We start from the raw sequence: 22,506 nt of genomic DNA on the forward strand, positions 1-22,506 counted from the left end.
TAGCTATATTAGTCCTCCTTGTAGCTATATTAGACCTGCTTACTCCGAAACGCTTTTTTACTTATTTAAATCTGACGAGTTTTTTTCTTAACTCTTTTTCTACCAACTTCTGCCCATGGCGTGTTTCTCTCAGCTCGTCAGCTGACAACAGTCACTGACACTACCATGACATTGTCGTGAGAAGGTGATCTCTGTAGACGAGATTGGTGAACTCCCGACCATTGCCGCGTCAGGACATCACTAACCTCGTCTACGGAGAGCTTCGGACGGTCTCCCATGGCTGCTCATAATTATAGCGGCCTTGGCCAGGAGTACAGGTCTGTGGCATTAATAAAACTTAATATCCTAGCTGACACCTTTCCCATCCACGCTGTATGGATGCTGCCGTTATGAACACTGGTCGAAGATCCCTCTTCCTCAGCGCGCAGCTTCTGCCCTACATGGGTATTGAGCACTGTTCGGTCAGTCAAGCACACCACTTGATGACGTCTTGATGTAGCAATGACGTGGTCAGGTACACGTAAATAAACATGTGTACTTTTAAATTTGTTGGTTTGACCACGTGACATGAAACAAATTTATCTATTGTGTAATTGTGTAGCATTAGTGCTAAAGCCATGAAAGTGTTCCGTGTCTACACAATCACAACGTCATGTACCTGTACAATCACCACGTCATGTACCAGTACCATCAAGAGTACATAAACCTCTTGGTACAATCAAGAGTACATACACCAGAGTGTGCAACTCGGGATGGTTCCTGTGGGAGCGTAGTTCGTGCAGTACGTCATTTCTGAAGGCATGGTTAGCCACAGGTATGGTGAAAAGTTGCGTAACCAGTCGCGGTGGTGCAGGTCACTGAGTTTGTCCTGATTTCGTTTTTTTGATACGGATAGCCGTGTGACTTTACTTGTCGGTGGATGTACGCAGCGTACACAGTAACACAAAACACCGAAATCCTGAAACTGGACGTCTAAAATCAAGCAAACTTGGCTGATTTCCGGGCTATGAAACATGAAAATTAATTATTTGAGCTGAACGCAAGTCGCGGCTTGGCTGACCTCATCAGGATGACGTAGTGCACGAGCTGCGCTGTTTCAGATCTGATATGCACAGTTGCACACTCTGGTTTATGCACTCTTGGTACAGTGCATAACTTCAGGTTGCATGCCGGCATTATCCCTGGACCCTACCTAGAAGTAACCCCTTTTTTACCTTTCGCCTTCCACGCTCATTCCCGATTCGTAGTACGTTTACTTTCGCTGTCTGCATATAAAAGCTGCTGGGTTATTGGAGCCAGTTCACTTCAATCGTGCTTTCCTTCCTTGCTTTCTTACTCAAGACTGCCTATACAGTTCTCTAACGTTACATGTCCCGTTGTAAGCCAGGTGAGCAAGCCGTCATGTAAACACAATGGTGAATCGTGGTGTTCAGGAAATTGTGTTTAGAAGCTAATGCAGGTCTTTTGTAACTTCTCCCTGGAATAATCATCTCGCTTTGTTTTCGTGTCTCCGAGTCTTTCTGCTCCTGGTTGTCTAGCATTCCTGCAACGGAGAAATTTCAATACAAAACAGCTAGTCCTTGCCCTATTCGTGTTGTGCCTCCTTAATCGCTCGACTTCCCACTACATTAGTTATCGTGAGTTGTGCAGTGACTGGGTACACTTCAATTGTCCTTCTGGCTCCTCGTAGATCTACATGTCAAGCGTATCGCTCCAAGCATTTGCGAAGTAAGCCAGACAGACCACACAAGGCAACGGACAAGGTAGCAAAGAACAAGAAGATCAAGAACCCCACTAAATCCAATACTTACCAGGTAAGCCCATCAGATATCTACTCAAACTCACAATAATGAACACCAATGCCGTTATCATTTCTGGATTCCTTGACCATAATAGTAGTACTGCACCCCACCCCTACCTTTCTTGTTCCATTCACAATCTCTTCATATTATGCGCATTGGAACCCAGGACGGACCCTGTATTTTGTACTTCAGTATTGTATTTTATTACTTTACTTGGACATTCCCAAGAGACCCTAAGGTGCCCAAGATGAATGAATGTGGTAAGTTCCTGGCGAAATGAATTGGAGATACGATTTGTGCATGACAACGTACGTCGTGTGAAACAACTTGTTTTGTAGTCAACTAGTCCATCACAATGTTATGCATGAGGAGTACTGTACGAGTTTGGCTTTCGGCTTGTACAATTTGTTCTCGCAACGCTTCCCCCCTCTTTACTTATCTTTGATATTTATGACCCACCCAAGTTGGGTGGTGTGCTGCTTTGCTGCTTCGAGTTGTAGTTAGACCGCTTTGTCAAATCGCCTACTGGTCAGCCGTCTTGTCATCGTCCAGTAACAATCGACATTATTTGTTCCGTTAGGACTGTAGCTTTTGCTCGGTTTCGTTGCGCTTGCCTTCTCCTCTTTGGTCTTTCCATAACCTTGAACCTTCCAAGTTGGAAGGCTGTCGGTTAGCGCTACGGAGATGTGTTGAAGCTAGGTGTCAGGACGTCGAATGTCTCAGTACTCTGTCAGTTTTGTGCCTAGTTGTTGCACTTTCTGACTGTATCTAGTTACGGTGGTGGAGAGTTACTCATAACTCGCTTCCATAATATGTCCTTTTCCTTTCTACTTAAATAAATTTCTGTTTTATTTATTTATTATGGATTCCCCAAAGGCCGAGGCCTAAGTCGAGGGGGTCTCCGTTCATGGCTTACGGGGAATATATCTGCAAAATTATAACATTATAGATTGAGAAGAGGAAGGGTTATAACAAATGCGTACTGTAGAAATCAGCCATAACATTCGTTACTATGTTACAGAAACTCTGAAAGGAATTAAACCAGTGGGTTCAAAGCGTGTGTTGGCAAAGATGGTACGAACGCGAGACACAAAGCAATGACTATTTTGGGTGATTCTAATGTCAGTGGGGAGAGAATTCCAGGTGACAGCGGTAACAAAGAGGAATTGATGGTTGCAAAGTTTGCCCAGCAGCGTAGTATCACTTTCGCTCATAAAATCTAAAATATGGTGGAAACAGAGCTGTATGGAGTTGATTTTATTCCCGTAGCTATGCAGAAGACGTTACTTCAGTAACGTCTGGCGCTAGCCAGGGTCAACACAGCTTTAATTCCCGTAGCTATGCAGAAGACGTTACTTCAGTAACGTCTGGCGCTAGCCAGGGTCCACACAGCTTTAATTTGGTGTTTGTTTGTTTGTTTGTTTGTTTGTTTGTTTGTTTGTTTGTTTGTTTGTTTGTGTCACGCCTGGCGCTATCCCGTATCTGTCCCGTACCGTACCGTACCGTACCAGCCAAGACAGCTGGCCACAATATATTTTGGTTTGTTTTTGCCATCGGCATGCCTGACGCTATCCCGTACCTGTCCCGTACCATCAAGAATACGGTACAATCAAGAGAATGAGTATATATGCGGAGTGTATCGGGGGAATGCATTCAGTGCAGTAACATTTTGTGAGGATTTGTGTGCGAAGCCGAGATCCCACTAGCAGGCTGGCTGGGCCGCCTGTCGACCAGCCCGGGAATCGCATGTAGGCCGATAGCATAATAATTATAACGTATAGCAGGGAGTCGTATTATGTAAACGACTCCGTGCTGTCTAGGGAGATTTTCTTGAAAGAAATACGAAGTAGGGAGATGAAGAAATGCAATTAGAATGGACGTTAGTTGCCGAATATGTGACATGATGCGTCAGCTAAAACAACCTTTGGAAGAGAGATCCCGTCGTCTCCAAAATAATCCTGAACGGGCGAGTCAGCGCCAGTCACAGGAAACGTCGGAAGAGAGATCCCGTCGACTCCAGAACGTCCGTGATCGGCAGAGTCAGCGCCGGTAACAGGAAACGTCGGAAGAGAGATCCCGTCGACTCCAGAACATTCGTGATAGGCAGAGTCAGCCCCGGTCACAGGAAACGGCAGGACAGACATCGCGTCGAATCCAGAACGCCCGTGATCGGCAGAGTCAGCGCCGGTCACTAGGGGTGTGTGGATAATGCTCGAAAAGGTGGCAGATTCTGCTCGAAAAGCAGTGAAATTGGCAGAACCATACAAACCTATGGCGGGCAATTCCTCGAATTCTGCTCCATTTCTTTATCCACATACCAAACATGCAGGAAACTTACCAAAAAAGTACCGAATTTGCCAATTTTTCTGCCGGCATTATCCGCATACGCCTACCGTTCACAGGAAACGTAACAAAAAATTATAAATTATAAATATACAAAAAATATTAACGCCGTAGTAGTGCAACAGACGCTACTTCAGTATCGTTTGGCGCTAGCCAGGGTTCACACGGCTTTGGCACGTCACATGCATGATGAGCAAGCAAAAAAGCATAGCGTAGGGCCCTGAGCTTCCAAGCTCTCTCGTTCCCGTAGCTATGCAGAAGACGTTACTTCAGTAACGTCTGGCGCTAGCCAGGGTCCACACAGCTTTGATTTGGTATTTGTTTGTTTGTGTGTTTGTTTGTTTGTTTGTGTCACGCCTGGCGCTATCCCGTATCTGACGGCAAAAAATCATAGGGATGTTATAAATTTTTCAATTCTCCTATTTTTTTTTCAGGCATATCCTGGGATTCGAACCCGCACTATCGCCCTACATGCATTCCCCCATACACTTCGCATTCATACCCATTCATCCAAGTTGCTTCACGTTATGATCTTGCGTTTGAAAGCCGTATTTGAATATTGCGGGCAGCTGTATGTGGCCAGCGGTGTTTGATGGTACGGTACGGGAGACGGTGTCGTATTACCCTCGATCGTACCTGTCCCGTACCTATCCCTACCGTACCGTACCAGCAAAGACGGCTGGCCACAATGCATATTCAAATAGGGCTTTCAAATGCAAGATCATTATGTGAAGCAACTTGGAAGAATTAGTATGTATGCGAAGTGTATCGGGGGATGCATGCAGGGCGCGATAGTGCGGGTTCGAATCCCAGGTTATGTCTTAAAGAAAAAGGAATTTTTTAAAGACCGGGGATGCATGCAGGGCGCGATAGTGCGGGTTTGAATCCCAGGTTATGTCTTTAAAAAAAGGAATTTTTTAAAGACCGGGGGATGCATGCAGGGCGCGATAGTGCGGGTTCGAATCCCAGGTTATGTCTTTTAACAAAAAGGAATTTTTCAAAGACCGGGGGATGCATGCAGGGCGCGATAGTGCGGGTTCGAACCCCAGGTTATGTCTTAAAAAAGAATTTTTCAAAGACCGGGGGATGCATGCAGGGCGCGATAGTGCGGGTTCGAATCCCAGGTTATGTTTTTACAAAAAACGAATTTTTTAAAGAATTTATAACATCCCTATGCTTTTGTTTGTCTAGGTCATCAAGGCAAAAAAGCATAGCGTAGGGCCCTGAGCTTCCAAGCTCTCTCGTTTGGTATTTGTTTGTTTGTGTGTTTGTTTGTGTCACGCCTGGCGCTATCCGTATCTGACGGCAAAAAAGCTTAGGATGTTATAAATTTTTCAATTCTCCTATTTTTTTTTTCAAGAATATCCTGGGATTCGAACCCGCACTATCGCCCTACATGCATTCCCCCATACACTTCGCATTCAGACCCATTCTTCCAAGTTGCTTCACGTTATTATCTTGCGTTTGAAAGCCCTATTTGAATATTGGGGGCAGCTAGACGGTGTCGTATTACCCTCGATCATACCTGTCCCGTGCCTATCCCCTACCGTACCGTGCCATCAAAGACGGCTGGCCACAATGCATATTCAAATCGGGCTTTCAAATGCAAGATCACAATGTAAACAACTGGGAAGAATTAGTATGTATGCGAAGTGTATCGGGGGATGCATGCAGGGCGCGCGATAGTGCGGGTTCGAATCCCAGGTTATGTCCAAAAAAAAAGGATTTTTTTAAAGAATTTATAACATCCCTATGCTTTTTTTTGTCTAGGTCATCAAGGCAAAAAAGCATAGCGTAGGGCCCTGAGCTTCCAAGCTCTCTCGTTTGCCAATATTCTTTGGAGAGCGAGTGACGCCGCTCGGTCATGGCTGTCAGCTTCGGCTGGCCCATGGGTAATGTCTTCTTCGCCAGGAAACAGGCAAGCTTGTGGAAGTATTTTGAGTAGTGGAGCAAAAGGCCAGGGCTTGTTTCGCATTGGTACGTTCAACGTCCGTGGACTTACTTAAATTTTTTTTAAATCAACTTATTTCAGACCTCAATAAATACAGAGTTGGACTCTGCTGTCTTCAGAAGACTAAAATCTCCGAAGGCTACAATGGAAATATTGACAACTACCCTCTACTGTGTCTCTCGTCGTCGTGTCGACATTATGGACTCGGATTCGTGGTGGAAAAGCAGTTACTGTACCGAATATATAGATATTGGCAGGTGTCGGACCGTATCGCCGTGCTACAGTTATGGCTCTCCGGGAGAACGCTGTGCTCATTTGTAAATGTCTACGCCCCGACGTCAACACGCGTTGCAGCAGACCATTCATGCCTAGACGAGTTCTACAACAGCTTGCTGGAAACAATTCAAAAACTAAGATCTTCATCGCTGCTGTTCCTGATGGGAGACTTCAACGCAAAACTTGGGAGACGACCACCCAGTGACTGCCACCCCATATCCCATGCTGGTTCACACTCAAGGGGCCATCGCAACAACAGCGGCTAGACTTTGGCTGATTTCGCGTCCAGCAATTACCTATTTGCCTGTAACACGGCGTTTCAGCACCGTGCAGAACATATCACCACATGGACAGGCTGGCGCCACAACCCTAGTGGAGGTCCACCTTTACCCATTTACAACCAAATAGATTATATCCTTTGCCGTCACAGTGAAAGCTTTGTGGTGACGGATGCCAGATCATACGCCGGGACAAGCTTAGAAAGCGATCACCGTCTTGTGCTGGCAAACCTCAACCTGACAAAGTTGTACAAGAAGCTCAAGAGGCCGCCAGTAGCCATATCCAGCAACGCAAAATTCAATATATCGGAATTTAGTGACCCGACCAAGAAAGCAAAGTACAGAGAGGCTATCAACGAACATCTACAGGACCTCGGCAGAGAGCAGGAAGGTGTCAATGCGGAGCAACATCTGCAGTATATTGTGAACGCTATGAGTGAGGCAGCAAACACATCGGTGGGCCGCGTCCCTAAAACAAACAAGACGCATAGAAATGGCTTCAGCGGCGAAATTGAAAAGCTAGCAGCAGAGAAACGCAAACTGCGTCTCGACATTGCGGTGTGCGGAGATGGAACGAAGGTAAAAGAAATGAAAACACGACGCAACAGGCTGGCACACCAAATTCGCCGGGAATGCCTCAAGTTAGCATCGACTCGACTGGACGAACGTGTAGCTGAAATAGACCAAATGAAAGACGACGCAAAAATGTTCAAAGCAACACGACTACTGCGCCGACAGCAGCAGTCACCAGTTGTGGTTGAAGACTCTGATGGCAAACTCATTGCACAACCTAGTGAATCAGGCGAAGCATTAAGGCAACGCTTCCGTGCTTTATTCTGTGATCCTGCTCTGGAGTCATCTAGGCTCTTACGGACAGAGGAAGACCTTTAAAACCCTATAAAGCAGACATCGGTACATGCCGCAGCTAAGCGCTTGAATAATGGCCGAGCTTCGGGACCAGATAGGATACCTGCTGAACTTATCAAATATGGAACACCAGCACTGTTCTCGAACATTGCCACTACATTCAACAATTCTGCCAAAGACAAATCACTCAAGCTAGGCGATGGGCTACTGATCCCGATACCAAAGCCGGGAAAGAAAAGAGGTCCTCCTGGAAATGTAAGGCCAGTTACCCTGTTGAACACCCTACGGAAACTTCTTTCATCGGTCATCCTGACGCGGATCAAGCCCGCTATCAACGGGTACTTGTCACTGAACCAGAGCGGGTTCCGGTCAGGGAGAAGTACTGGAGACGTGGTATACAGCTATCGGTGGTTTGATAACCACCGATAGCTGTATACCACGCAAGATGCCTACGGGTTGCGTCGGAGATCTCAATCTTAGGCATTGATATGTCAAAGGCATTTGACACTATATCAAGGGGCAGGCTGATCGATATACTGTCGTCAGTCATTGATCATGATGAGCTGCACATCATCCAATGCCTTCTGACAGACACCACAATAAAAGTAAAGCTGAATAACATTCTCAGCCAACCATTAGTCACACATAATGGAACCCCACAAGGTGATTCTCTATCGCCAGTCCTGTTTACTGTCTACCTCGAGGCTGCATTGAGGTTGATTCGAGAGCGACTCTCACCACGACCAGCATTGGATATTCAGCTTCAATTGCCCAATGAAACAGCGTATGCGGATGACGTAGACTTCATCAGCACCAGCCTACAATATTTGCATGACAATCAACCCATACTATCATCCTCGTTAGCGGAATACAACTTAAAAATGAATGAAGCCAAAACCGAATATACTACAATTAAAAGAGAAAAGGACAGAGTAGACGAGCGATGGCGGAATACGGTCAAAATAGGATCGATGCTTGGAGTGGAGGAAGATATCAGTCGGAGAAAACGTCTAGCAACATGTGCCTGACATCAGCTGTGGGTGATATGGCTGAGAGGTAACCATGCCCGTGAACCCCTTCAGATTAGGTTATACAGCAGCTTTATTCTCCCAATACTTCTTTATAACTGCGGAACATGGAGCCTGACAGAGACTCAAGAAAAAAACTTGACTTGTTCCACCGCCAGCAGTTACGAGCAGTCATAGGGGTCAAATATCCCCGTATAATACGCAATGAAGCACTGTACAAGCGCACTGGCTCCAAGCCAATTAGCAGAATCATCCGGTCTGCTAGGTGGAGAATCCTTGGCCACATGCTTCGACTAGACACCTCATCCCCGGTCCAGCAGGCTATGTCAGCATACTTTAAGCCAGGAAGCTCAGGGTTCCGAGGCCGCCCGAGAACAACCCTCCCGCGATCCATCAACAACGACCTGAAAAATTCCAGATCCACAATTTCCCTCACATCACACGAGGATCTAGTTGCACTGAGGCAGCTCGCCCAGGATCGTCGAAAGTGGAAGGAACTAATGTGTGCTGTGTGTAATGGCTGAAGTTATACAATTACACTAGATACCCTTAACAATAATAACGGATACAATTACATTAGTTACTGTAACACACTAGATACTCTAGATACTAGATACTCTAACAATTTTATCAACAATTATGATAATTACCACATCAAATGCTGCAGAGACCTATCCAGAATCGGCAATATGCTGGCCCTGGCCTGGAGATCTGCAACTACAATCAGCTTCTACTCTGCAACATTAACGGATTAGTCCCCTTTGTCGATTGATGGATCAATCGGTAGATTCGGCTCTGTTTTTCTTTCCTTTCTTTCTTATTTTGAATTGTATGTTGAACTCATTGGTTTTCTCAAGTTGTATTCTGTATCTCGTTATCGTTATATTTCCCTCTAGCCCTCTCGCTTAGGATGAGCTTTCTTTTTTATGGCAGCTTAAGCGAAGGCTATATACCTGCTTTATGCAGGTTGATGCCAACGCGAACAAGCAAAATAATAATAATAATAATAATAATATCAACAACTCGGAGTTATGTTACTGGTATGGATGAGGTCGGCCAGAGTTCGCATGGGGTGCATGTAGAACTAATTCATTGTTATCAATAAAATCGAAAAAAGCGAGGAGACGTTATCGGCGCTACAATTGTTTGTGTCAATACTCGGAGTAGATGAAGCAGCTGAAGCACCAACTAACCCTACGTACAAACTGCACCCTGTACACGCCTGTGGGGTCGGCCCCAGAAAAAAACAATGAACTTTATGCTAGTTGTGTGTTTTCTTTGCATTACATTGTTGGTACGTCATTATACAGTGGCCATTGACATTTTTTTGGATTATTGTTTCTGTACTTTGCAGGATGAGCCGAAGACGCACACATGCAAAGTTGAAGGCAATTGCTCAGCCCTACTATCCGCCAGTAACTCGAGCTCGAGCAAAAAGGTCTCAGCTTGCAGCAAATATGCTTCCTGAGAAGGAATGTTCTGCAGCATTTGCAAACACTGACCCTGTGTTGGAGCAGTCAACTGCCGTGACTGAGATTGTAGAGGCTGCAGATCCTGCTGAGGACTTAAGCGTATCACACGATGGAATTGTTGTCCAAGGGAATCATTATTGTGTGAAACGCAACAAACTGGACCTGGTTTCTTTCGACGTCTGGCGCTCTGTTCTGCTACAGATGCTGTCCGTTAGAGCCATCATCCGACTGTGTCAAGCATCACGTCATTTCCACCGATTTTTTATGAACGAGGAAACATTCCGGTTCCTTACAGAGGTGAGCGTTTACTTTAGTAGTTGCCAAATATAATTGCGTGTACAGTAGTACTAAATTGGGATGTCGAGCGAAAAATTGCACTAGATAGGGCCTGTCGAGGCAGCTCGAATCAGAGTGCTCCATGCAATAACGGGCTGTGCGGTATAACCAGGGATGTGTTTTCGACCCAGATAAGAGCCAGGCACAAGTGGGGGCGTGTCAAGGCAGATTATTATTATTATTATTATTATTATGAAATGACCCAAAGGCAATGTGCCTATCGAGGGGTTCATTTGATTGAAAGAACAGTAGATGTAGATGTATGTACAAAGAGAAGTAGGGATTGATGAGGAGAGAAATGGGGAAAATCAACTGCAAGGTGGCGGAATTCCGTTGATTGCATAAGCATAGTCAGCTGTAAATTTCCTGAGGGCAGCTTTGAACTTATAGAGCGAGGCTTCCGATGTTAGACTGGGGGGTAAACAGATTGAAGCAGAGTGCTCCATGCACAAATGTGAGGAGCAGTAGATCCAGAGAAGAATGCTCAGGCTAGAGAGGAGCCAGGCATTAACAGAAAGTCACCAGGTCACCGTGATTTGTTACTCCCGCCATTTGAGGGTAACAGCGCAACGACTGCTGCATGCCGTGTTGCACGAAATGCACAATATTTTACAGCAGTCAGGATTCAGCAGTCAGGGAAGAATGAACTAGGAAAAGTTATTCCTGTACTGACTAGAGAAAGGATGAACGACAAAGACGAGTCATGGGGCCGGAATAATCTCCAACCAGAAAACCAACTGCCTACTTAGGCCCCGGTCACACATGCACTTTTTTTGGCGGTTCCGCCAAAGCGTAACTTACGCTTCCGCCGTTGCCTCGGCAACGGCGGAGGCGTAAGTTACGCTTTGGCGGAAAGTTTGGATTTCGCTACGCCAAAAAAATGCGAGCGGAGCCTCCGCTTTCGCGGATCCGCTTTGGCGGAACCTGCATGGTGATCAGCTTTGCCTTTGGAGTTTGGTGTGCTACTTCTGCACTGAGTTCTGGTGTTGTTTGGTTGCCGTTTGGTATTCAGTTTTCATATTGTTCTTCTTTGCCAATGAACTGTACGTTCTGGAGATCTCGCAAACAATACTGCATCGTTATGAGTGGATAATTGGTGAGGGAATCCGCCTCCCAACTCATTGGCCCCGATCGCGGACGATCTCCAACTCTCTCCTTCTCTCTACAAGCAATACGTCCACCAGAGTATGCAACACTAGGACTGCAACCAGGGAGTAGTAGAGTACTCTGCCACACCTTCACTGCAACTGCAGGCATCCACGCAGTTGCTGGGTCGATGATGGATCATGGAGGAGGCAACGACACCCTGCTATAAAACTATTTGAATTTGATATTGATGTAAACTAAACTAGTAATATTCTAATACACCTGTACTGGGCCGCAGTGAATGCGCCCCAAATCCACGAGTGTACTTGGCAGGAGACATTCAGCAGCCTGTCAGCGATCCACGATAGCTCTACTTGTACAAGCGAAGGTCGCTTCAACTCGGACAAGAACATCTAAAATTTCATAGGACGTGCTGCATTTGCATTCTCTCCGCCAAAGCGGAGCGTTGAGGAGCAGAGTAGTCTACATGTATGTGTGACCGCTGCATCGTGTGGTCCGCCAAAGCGGCTGCGATAGTTCCGCTTTCCGCCTCCGCAAAAGCGGTGCAAGCTTTTCATGTGTGACCGCGGCCTAAAAGGAGAGAAGATGTACAAGTAGAAGCCAAATTTCACCAAAACCAATTTTCTTTGATAGTGCGGTTTCGTGATGTCCACAACTTTTATCAGTAATCATTTGATAGGCCCTATTTAATAATACCTCAATGGCACCGTTTAAAACGTTACTGATGTACGTCAAGTACAAGACACTTTCCGATTGATATCCGAATTGTTTTTCACTAAACAAATTAGTAACGAAAAGATCAAAGTAGCGTAGTACCCGGTTTGGGAGGCTCGACTTGATTTAATTGTTCAGTCAGATTTCATCCCTGTGTACTGGGGATGGGTGGAGCGACAAAGGTTAATATTTCGAATATATATGTAGGACGCAGTATAGAGTCCATGCACTATATGATGTCCAGCACCCTATATAGAGTCCATTGGTCCAAAATCCACTATACAGAGTCCAGGAGTCCACTCAGTTTTTATCAGCTTCATCCTGCCGCGCAATCCCCTATAAGGAGTACACTTTTTCTACGAGTCCCCTATTCACAGTCCAGAAGTCCAGTTTATCCAGTCACACCGTCCTGTGTGTTGTGCCCGAAAGAGAACAAACACATTTTTAGTTTTGCTTGCCTCGTGGCAGCGCATTCCTTTCTTCACTTCAGCCATGGCTGCCAGTTCTGCTGTGCAGTTGCTGACAGTAATCTGTCTCGAGGTAACCAAGGAGGATAAGGAGACGTTCAAAATCAAATCTGGAAAGCGTCTTGTGATTCTCTGAAGACGTTTCATCAGTGCGCGGGATGAAAGCAGAGATTGCAGAACGAGAAAAGTTCAGCACAGTTCAAATCTGACGAGTCAGGTACACTCTCTTTCGTTCGACGCCACAAGGATCCCCTGTTTGGTTGGCCATTGCTGCCAGTAAGACGTTTGAACGGTTTCATCAGAGCGAGGGATGAAAGCAGCAAGCGGAGAAAGAGAAAAGTTCAGCACAGTTCCAATCTGACAAGTCAGATACACTGACACTCTCTTTCGTTCGTCGCCACAAGGATACCCCTGTTTGACTGGACAAGAGCTGCCTGTACCACCGTGTCAAAAGGCTGTCCAACTACATGGCAGGACGATGACTGAGGTAAGGAAGCTTTTACTGGTTTCGATTGGTCTGCTGTTCTGTCGTTATCCTTGAATTGTTTTTCCATTTTCAAGGAGCGTATCGCGTTTGTTTGATGTTGCTTGAATGAATGCCCTAAAAGTAATCAACCACTTCGTAATAGTCCTCAAGGACTGCAACTGTGCAAGGACTTTGCATCAATCGTATACGATCGTCTAGCTATCATCAATTATTATTTTATTTCATGAGAAATGTATTTTTATCCCTGTGATAATTATGTGAACTCCACGACACTCTTCCTCTAGTATGATGTCAAATACAATGGGATCCACAAACGCAGTGCCAGTGTACTAGTAGTAAGAGGAGGATTGCTTGTATGCCAATGACAAGAAAAAGCTTCTCAAGCTAATACTCGTATTCCCTGAAGTAACCGTTTTGATGTCACGAACATGACATTGTGTCAGTGAAACTGCCTCGTGACAACAAATCATTGCATTTCCATCTTGAGGAAGACTGACTGACGGCAACGCTGTACAGATTGTTCAAATCATTTCATTTCAATTTAGTTGCAGTGAAGTGAAACACTGTGTACACTACATGTATGTTGGTGTGTCTGTGCGTCTTGAGTGTGCACAAACGATCTTATTCCTCGTATTACTAATAGATTATTGTCCCCACCGTCACCTGTTCACAGGTCTTTGAGTGGATGGATTTTCATTGAGCATCACATTCGTTGAGAACTTGGTAGTTGTGTGCTCCCATGCATCATTACGGTAATAAGCGTATCCTTGTGCTATCTATTTGTTGCAGGTGTGCTGAAGCTTGCGGAACTGAGTGCTGCTGAACATTTGCATGGCCATGAGCAATGGTGAAGCTTGCTATTGCACTCTCAGCATGTGCTAGTACTATGCTGACCACTGCACTTTGTTACTCTCTTACACTACTACGTGTATGTAAACGTGCGTGTACCCGTCCCTGTATGCATTCGTTTCGTATAATTATTTGTTATCCCTCTTGACTTTACATGTAAATGGGTGGACGTTTGCATGGCTGTTGGACTTGCGTGTGTATTGTGTCTCTACTCTTTTCTTGGTGTTTTCTTGGCGTTGTATAAGTATGTGTGTGTGTGTGTGTGTGTGTGTGTGTGTGTGTGTGTGTGTGTGTGCGCGCACAATAATTTGAAAACAAATAATTAATCCTGCCCTCTCCATTATTCTCTTTCGATTCTTGGTTTTTTTCTAGGTATTTTCTTGGCGTTGTGTGGGTGTGTGCATGTGTGTGTGCGTGCACAATAATTCGGCAACACTACATGATTGAGATATTGTAATTTGCAGCGTCTGCGAAGAGACCACTTGATTTGAGGATGGTGTTTGTAGGGTTTTTCATGTAATGAAATGGCTGCAGTGGCGCCTCAATACTTATTTTTTTTATCTTAAGAAGTGAATGATGTAAAGGATTAAAGGGAGAGGCCGTTTTCTGGTTAATATTCACTGCTTACAGCAGATCCTATGTCTAATTTCGAACTCGATAGGGGATGCCTAATTGGCTGGACTTTATACAGGGAGTGTTGTCCACATAAAGACTCTTTAAAGTTGATTTCAAAGTTTGGACTCCGTACAGTTGATTTTGGACCAATGGACTCTATATAGGGGGAAGCCAATTGGCTGGACTCTATACAGGGAGTAATGTCCATCTAAACTTTGAGCTCACAGTTGATTCCAAGTTTGGACTCTGTACAGTGGATTTTGGACCAATAGACTATTATAGGGGTTGGACATCATATAAGGGCTGGACGCTCTACTGAGTCCAAAATAATATAATTAATAGCAGACTCAGCGGAGGACGTTCAGGTTGGTTGTAACTCTGAGTTTGATGCCGTAAGGAAATCATCAGACAACTGATACTCGGGTCTACCCAACAGTATGCTTATAAACACATAGGGCCACAAGCATAAACAAATTTAGCGCTAAATCTGGTGTGAGGAATGGGGAGAAAGCTGGCGCGGGCCAAGGCGCGACAGTAGAAGTGCCAGGAGGGTGGCGGGCAACAGGCAGGTGTGAGCATGAAAGCGCGGAAAGAGGCGATGGGGAGGCAGCGCACAGCAGATAGGTGGAGGTGCCAGGAGGATGGCGGGCAATGGGCCAGTGAGATCGTTACAAGTAGGGAGTCGTTTGGTGACGGGCCGGCGTGAGCAGAGTGGCATCGCGAACAAAAGGCGAAGGGATTGTGTTGTTTTAAAATAATATTGGGTGCTCAGGCAAACTCTTGGCATATTGATGGAGAATAGCACTTCATTATATAGAAAAGAAAAGGACCAAGGAATTGCAAGTTACGCTATAATGTCCACTAACATCACCAGTTGCTAAACAATCAGCTCATGCGATAACATTGCACGACACTGACCCTGACTCCTTGGCTCTCCATCCGAGTCAATTTATATTTTACTTCAAGTTGAAGTTCGGAGACCGTACATGTAGATAAAATGTGTGTGTTTTGAGCGATATTTTAAAATGAATTGGCTGCAGTTGAGTCAGCGCAGTTCGAAAAATAAAAGTATTACGACCAATGTTGCTTTCAATAACGTCTCTCTGTGACATTATGACGTGATGTTAGTTCACGCCTCCCTTTCGCGATCACATGTGACATAGATAGGCCAGAAAACCTTTTTTGAAAGACCTCTTGATTTTGCCTTGATTCAATGTGCATTTACCGTCTCTCCCAATGCTTTACTTTGTGCAGAACCGCTACAAGATCAGCCCCAACCTTCACATGAACATCAGTTACAAAGCCATATGCAGAACACTCTACACAGCTGTGTCATTGGCACATTTGAAGTGGAGTGATTGGTTTTTTCTTCGTTGGGTCTACAAGGACTTCACGCAAGACATAGCCAGCAGGATCAACAATTATTTATATTGTCTTCCCGTTCTCAGCCAAATAATGCAGAATGACCCAGAGCAATATGAGCCGTGGAAGCCAAAGTTAATTCTCCTGCCCGGCTTCAACATGCCCCCGTTTGTGCGGGCACGGGAAGCGAAGAAAATGTTTCCCAACCTATCCTTAACTGAGATCAGTAAACGGTACACAGGTCCCTTTGATGTTGTCGGCCAATATTCCATTGGCAGCCTGAAACAGATGGAGTTGATCCGATACGGATCCGTGGAAGTGTACCAGGCTGCACTGATCAAAATGTTGTTCCTGGGAACACAGGAACTTGGTAAATACTTAGTCTACCATCACCGTTGTAACAAATTTAGTGACGTCGTGAACTGTTTGCACAAAGTAACAACTGTTGCTCAGGCTATGACATTGTTACCCTGCCTCGGAGGTGATCGGGAAGCATTGCCTCCTTTCCTGCGCATTACCATTGATGGGCCGCAGTTGACCTGGAGGGCACCGTCCGTCGCAGTGAATATTTGTAAAATACATTCCGCAGTCAAATCGTACATTGAAGAACGCCTGCTGATGGACATTGACGATTATTGCGGCGCATGTTCAGACTACCACAAGAGGCACTGCCACGTTAATGGATGGCTGCGTACCCAGAAGGCTCTCTTCAGAGGTTTTGGCAAATATCTTGCCTTTCAATATCCCGACTACAAGGTATGGACCAAATACGAGCTACTTGAGGCCATGACGGAGTATGGCAGCACGCTAGGGGTTTAGACATGAAAAAGTATTGAAAAGTAAAAGTGGCTAGCTTAGAGCTGTAATGGGTGGGCAAATGTCGTTCACAGAAGGCATCCATGCATTTGTACCGCCTGTGGTACAGTTCCCGATTTGTCGCTTCCGTTATTCTTTCATGTCACGTTTATATCCACTTTCCCACAGAGTGTCATACAACTTCCATAATCCGAACCCCCTACGAAATACGATAGGTGTCCTCCATTACGAGACTTTATAAGCAGTACCGTCCTTCCTAGAGCATCGCCAATTTTGCTCAGCAAGTCCCCTATATTCTGTGCCTTTTCTCCTTGGCCCCATTTCCCTTTGAAATACAGACCATATCTACTGCGAAAGAAAGACCGAATTGAACGCCACAATTATAGCTTCCCACCTCATTTGCACTGCTGCGCCACGCGATGCTGGCCCGTGGTAACCCCCTTGCTATTTCGCCTTAGGCCTGTGACTGAAATACAACTCTCTTTGTTGCAATCTTCATGTAATGTTGGTGCTTTTATTACCTCAATTTCCCACTTTCGTTTTCTAATTTCTTTTCTTCTCCATCTCCATTGCCGGTTAGCGTCCACATCCATTGTATTGGATGCCGACATAGCACCGTGAAGAAATGAATGACTATAATACATTACTAGTAGGTACCCTTATTTCTGTATTATTTTCGAGCTGGGAATGTGAACATAGTAAAAAAATATTAAAAAAAGCCTCGCACTGGTTTCTGTAGCCGGAAGATTCCTACGTTACTAGCAGCACCCGGCCAGCGTTGCCTGGCCGAACGTGGCATGTGGGTGAAGCAAGTACATGAACAGCACACGTGCTCAGCACGTGGTGGTGGCTACACGATTCGCACGCTTGGCGTGCTCAGTGCTTCTGTGGCTGCTTCCGCTAGATATACGATTCGCACGCTTTGCGTCCTCAGTGCTTCTGCGGCCGCTAGCTACACTGTTCGCACGCTTCGCGTGCTCAGGGCAGCGCAGCTTCGCAGCGCTTCTGCGTGACACACACACACAAACACACGTCACAGGTGCCTCTTCTTTATACACTCATACCTCGGTTATCCGGACTTCGAAGTTACGGGCACTTCGGTCTACCGGGCACTATTTGGGCGAGTTTCAGGGGAAATATTACTACTCTTTTGTCACTTTTCGTAGAAATATTGACGTCATATGCCATATCGATGGCCTTTTCCCTATCAAGATGTATATGATTCGGAGTTACGGGCACCCTCGAAGTTACGGGCAGTGTCCGGTCCCGAAGCGCCCGGATAAGAGAGGTATGAGTGTAGTATACTAGCAGCACCCGGCCAGCGTTGCCTGGCCGAACGTGGCATGCGGGTGAAGCAAGTACATGAACAGCACACGTGCCCAGCACGTGGTGGTGGCTACACGATTCGAAAGCTTCGCGTGCTCAGTGCTTCTGTGGCTGCTTCCGCTAGCTACACGATTCGGACGCTTTGCGTGCTCACTGCTCAGTGCTTCTGCGGCCGCTAGCTACACTGTTCGCACGCTTCGCGTGCTCATGGCAGCGCTGCTCCTCAGCATGGCCTGAGCGTGACACACACACACACGTCACAGGTGCCTCTTATTATATATGTAGGACTCAGTGACCAGTCAAGGCCCCATGACCAATCACGGTCCCCGTGACCAGTCAAACAGTCACAAACCCCCCGTGACCAGTCACAAATTAGTTTACCAGTCACAACACCCCATGACCAGTCACAAATCACCATACATGTACATGTGTAGACACAGTTCGTGACTGCTCACTGAGTGATTTGTACTGCAGGATTTGTTTTGGCAACTATAATTCCCTGTGAGCAGTCACAGGCAGAATGTACAGTTGTGTAGAGCAGACAGGTCCCTGATTGCTCACCGAGTGCTTTGCAGTACAGGACTTGTGGTGGGAATTATATTTCCATGTGAGCAGTCACAGACAGAGTGTACAGTTGTGACCACTACATTTCTCTGAACGCAGTCACAAGCAGAATGCTACGTACAGTTGTGATCTCTGTATTAAAGTGCATGATTTGTTGTGCTAACTATTATAAAAATCGTACTCCGGAACCACCCTAATACTGTCAAATGCCGTGGAAACCCGCTACCAGCAGTTCCCCATGCGAAGTACCTGGGCATCACGATAGACGAGCACGTTCGATTTGACGAACACGTTAACAATGCTGTGAAGAAGGCCTCGCAGAAGGTGGGAGCACTATGGAGAGCCCGCCGTTGCCTTACAAGAAAGTCCAGAGAGCAGTACGTGAAATCCGTTGTGATGCCAGATTTGCTCTACAGGTCCGTGGCGTTCTCTGGGTGCCTTCGACAAGACCAGGGGTCCCGCCTTCAGGTCCAGCAAAATCGTGCGGCACGCGCCATATTCGGCCTGCCACCTCGCACAAGCGCCCAACCTCTGCTTGCTCGCCTGCAGCTGTATGGCATCGAAGAGCTCCACAAGCAAAAGACCCTTATTATGATCTGGCGTTGCTCGAATTGTCGGGCAAGCAATGCACTGCAAACCCTTTACTTCTGGAGCATCCCAATACTCGAACAACGCGCCCGCAACGCAGCTTCGGCCTTCGAGTGCCCAAATCTACCTCCAAAGCCGGCCACGACCGTCCAACCGCTCGCGGGTCCATTTTATGGAACACCCTGCCATCCGACGTGCGTGGTATTACCCAGTACCACCAGTTCAAACAAGCCTGCCTCCCTTTCTGTCTTGCTAGCAGTAGCACCCACTACTGAACACTACAGGAATCTTTGAACGTTTGCGGTACTCCACAGTACCAGTCATGTGCTGTTTACCGCCTCCCCGTTGTTGTATTCTAACGTTAACGTTATTCATTGACAGAGCGTTCTTTGCTTTGTACTACACCCTGCTATCATTTTAGGCTAACTACAATATTTTACTGTTTCCATTCGCTTCCATGTAATTGGGCGACACCGCCCGATTGGTTCTGCGAATTCAAATAAAAATGTATCTACCTACCAGATGGCTTCTTGGTCAGACTAAACAAGTGCTGAAAGCAGTATTTTTTTTAACTAAGATCCTCAAATGTTGTGATTATTGTGAGGTTTTGTGTGAAATTTTAATTTTCGGCTATCACATTTCTACTTCAACGCCATCAACAACTTACGCCAACTACGCTCTGGGAAGAAGGCTGCGCCTGTGCGTCTTGCTGACGCAGACGGCAGAATCATGGCAGACATCTCATGGAATCTTAATGCCTTTAATGAATATTATGAATCGGTATTTTACACTGATGGCCAGCCACTCGACCTCAGGCAGCAATCGAATGAGGAAGATCCATTCACAATCGAAGAAGTACGGTCTGCAATTATCAAGCAGAAGTCTGGTGGTGCTGTCGGTCCTGATGGTATCAGTGCTGATGCTTTGAAGTCAGCTAAAAACCTTTTCGCACCCTGGCTGACGAATTTCTTCAACGCTGTTCAAGCTACAGAGTACTGTCCTGACGACATGCGCTGCGGCCTCATCGTTCCCATCTACAAAGCCGGCAAGCCTCTAGGACATCCAAAAAGCTACCGCCCCGTTATGCTCCTTTCCGTCGTCCGTGAGATCTTGACGTCAATACTCACCCGACGACACACACTCCATGTGCAGTCATATGTGGCAGAGAGCCAAGCTGGTTTCCGCCCTGGCAGATCGACCACGGATGGTGTCTTTTACGCCAGGACGATGTGTGAGCGAGCACTACTTGGCGACTGGTCGTATTCATCGGCACTATTGGACTTCAGCGGTGCGTTTGACACTGTCATTCGTCAGGTTGCTCTGGAGAGGTTAGCCACTGCTGGCGCACCAACGTCCACCACTGCAGTCCTAGTATCAAACACAACAGCCCGCACGAAGCTTGGTAAACAACTAAGCAAACCATTTCCAACGAACATCGGCGTCGTCCAGGGTGACCCAATGTCACCAATAATGTTTATAACTTACGCCGAAGGTTCCATGCGTAGGATCCGAGAGCAAGCTCTACCCGCGTCAGACCTACCAGCAACTTTCACACAATACGCAGACGACACCACTGCCCATCAGAACGAGCGATCATCTGTGGAAGAAACCGTCCGTGTGTGTGAACCCGTTTTCTCGGATGACAATCTGAAGCTGAACGTGGCAAAAACTCAATATTTCACTGTGACCAAGGAAGATGATTCCTGGAAATCGGTGAAGCTGCTGGGGAGTATGCTAGGCACAGCAGAAGACATAGCAGCCAGAGTGTCTGCTGCAAATCGGGCATTTGCAAGCATTCCATGGAAACGCCACAACCTGAATTCCAGGCTGTGTATGTTTTCCTGCCTGATATTGCCTGTCTTGCTGTATAATTGTGCGCTTTGGACCTTATCGCAAACATTAACCGACGTCGTCAATGTATGGCACCGGAAAAACATCGTACCATCATTGGTATCACGTACCCACAACGAATCTCGAACACAGCGCTGTATGCCAGAACCGAGCAGACCCCACTATCTCAAGTCTGCAGGCAACGGAGACTGCTGTGGTTCGGCCATGTAGTGAGGGAAGGCGAAGAATCGTCCTCGTTCCAAGCCCTCCTAATGTCAATCAACACAACAGACATACGACGACCCCGAGGACGACCACGTCTGAGATGGATCGACGTTGTCAAGAAAGACTTACAATGCATTAATCTGTCGCTTCTGGATGCTGTGCAATCTGCTTCTGATAGAGCTGCTTGGCTCGAAATTGTTAACAGATGCGTTGACCTCATGCAATGAGTGAAATGCGAACTGTCATTATTATTATTATTATTATCACATTTCGTTAATTTCTTATTTTTAGACGGGGTCCATGGACTAGAACACAATAACTTTTTTAGAAAACTGCCATAAAGCAGTTTTTATTGCTATAATGACCCATTGCGCTTGACCCGGGTTGAAATTTCGCCCCGAGGATTGAAATCAACCAGGGTCAACAAAATCGTACAAAGGTACTTCTGTGCGTATCTCGCGCCAGGTCTGAACGGCACTGCAGATGCAAATTTCGCGCGAACGGATTCACGTGACCATACAGGACTGTAGAAGTTTGGGTTTTTTTTGGACAAGCCTTGAGCCTCTTGTACGGGCAAAATAACACATTTTGTGAAGAATCAACACAATTACATAAAACGAATCATCAGACACAGAGTCTGTCACTCAGTAAGATCACTGCAGGTTCACTGGATGCGTGCCTCCGCCGCCACTAGCACAGCAGGGGACTCAGGCACGGCAGGAGCAAACATGCTCCTTGAGCCACGCAGGCACATAGCACCACAACGCACCAGGGCAAACCCAAGGCGGCAGCGCAGCAAGGAGATAATCTGCCCGTATGGCTCCTTACTCTTCTCAGCCAGGAGAGAGGCGACCCGCGTGAAAAGAGCATTGGCATGCTTGCCATAGCCACCAGAGGCAGAAAGCACAACGGGCACGAAGGAGGCATGCTCAACTTCACGTACTCGCTCTTCGTGCTTCCGGCGCTTTTCCTGTTCATGGCGTCTGTAGCTAGCAGCGAGGGAGGTGGCACGATTCGAAGACGCAAAAGGGTTGAACACCGGTACATCAATAAAGATGCGCTCGAATCGGCCACCCCACACACCACTAGCTGCAACGTCCAGCCGAGCTTGCTCCTCCGTGACAGCTGTGCGATGGCGGAAGGCCTCTCCGGTGACGGGCTGAAGGTGGGATTCCACTGACACGTTGTGAGCGACCTGCCTTA

General features: G+C 46.5%; 1 protein-coding gene across 1 annotated transcript; it reads left to right on the forward strand.

Moving 5' to 3' along the window:
- Window positions 1-6,009: 6,009 nt before the first annotated feature.
- On the forward strand, window positions 6,010-7,541 carry LOC135808222 (uncharacterized). Its single transcript, XM_065321418.1, has 2 exons — window positions 6,010-6,063; window positions 6,696-7,541. Exons 1-2 carry the CDS (start codon window positions 6,010-6,012, stop codon window positions 7,539-7,541), a joined length of 900 nt encoding a protein of 299 aa, XP_065177490.1.
- The last annotated feature ends 14,965 nt before the right edge of the window (window positions 7,542-22,506 follow it).

Source organism: Sycon ciliatum, chromosome 1 (genome assembly GCF_964019385.1).
Source record: "Sycon ciliatum chromosome 1, ocSycCili1.1, whole genome shotgun sequence".
Taxonomy (NCBI): domain Eukaryota; kingdom Metazoa; phylum Porifera; class Calcarea; order Leucosolenida; family Sycettidae; genus Sycon; species Sycon ciliatum.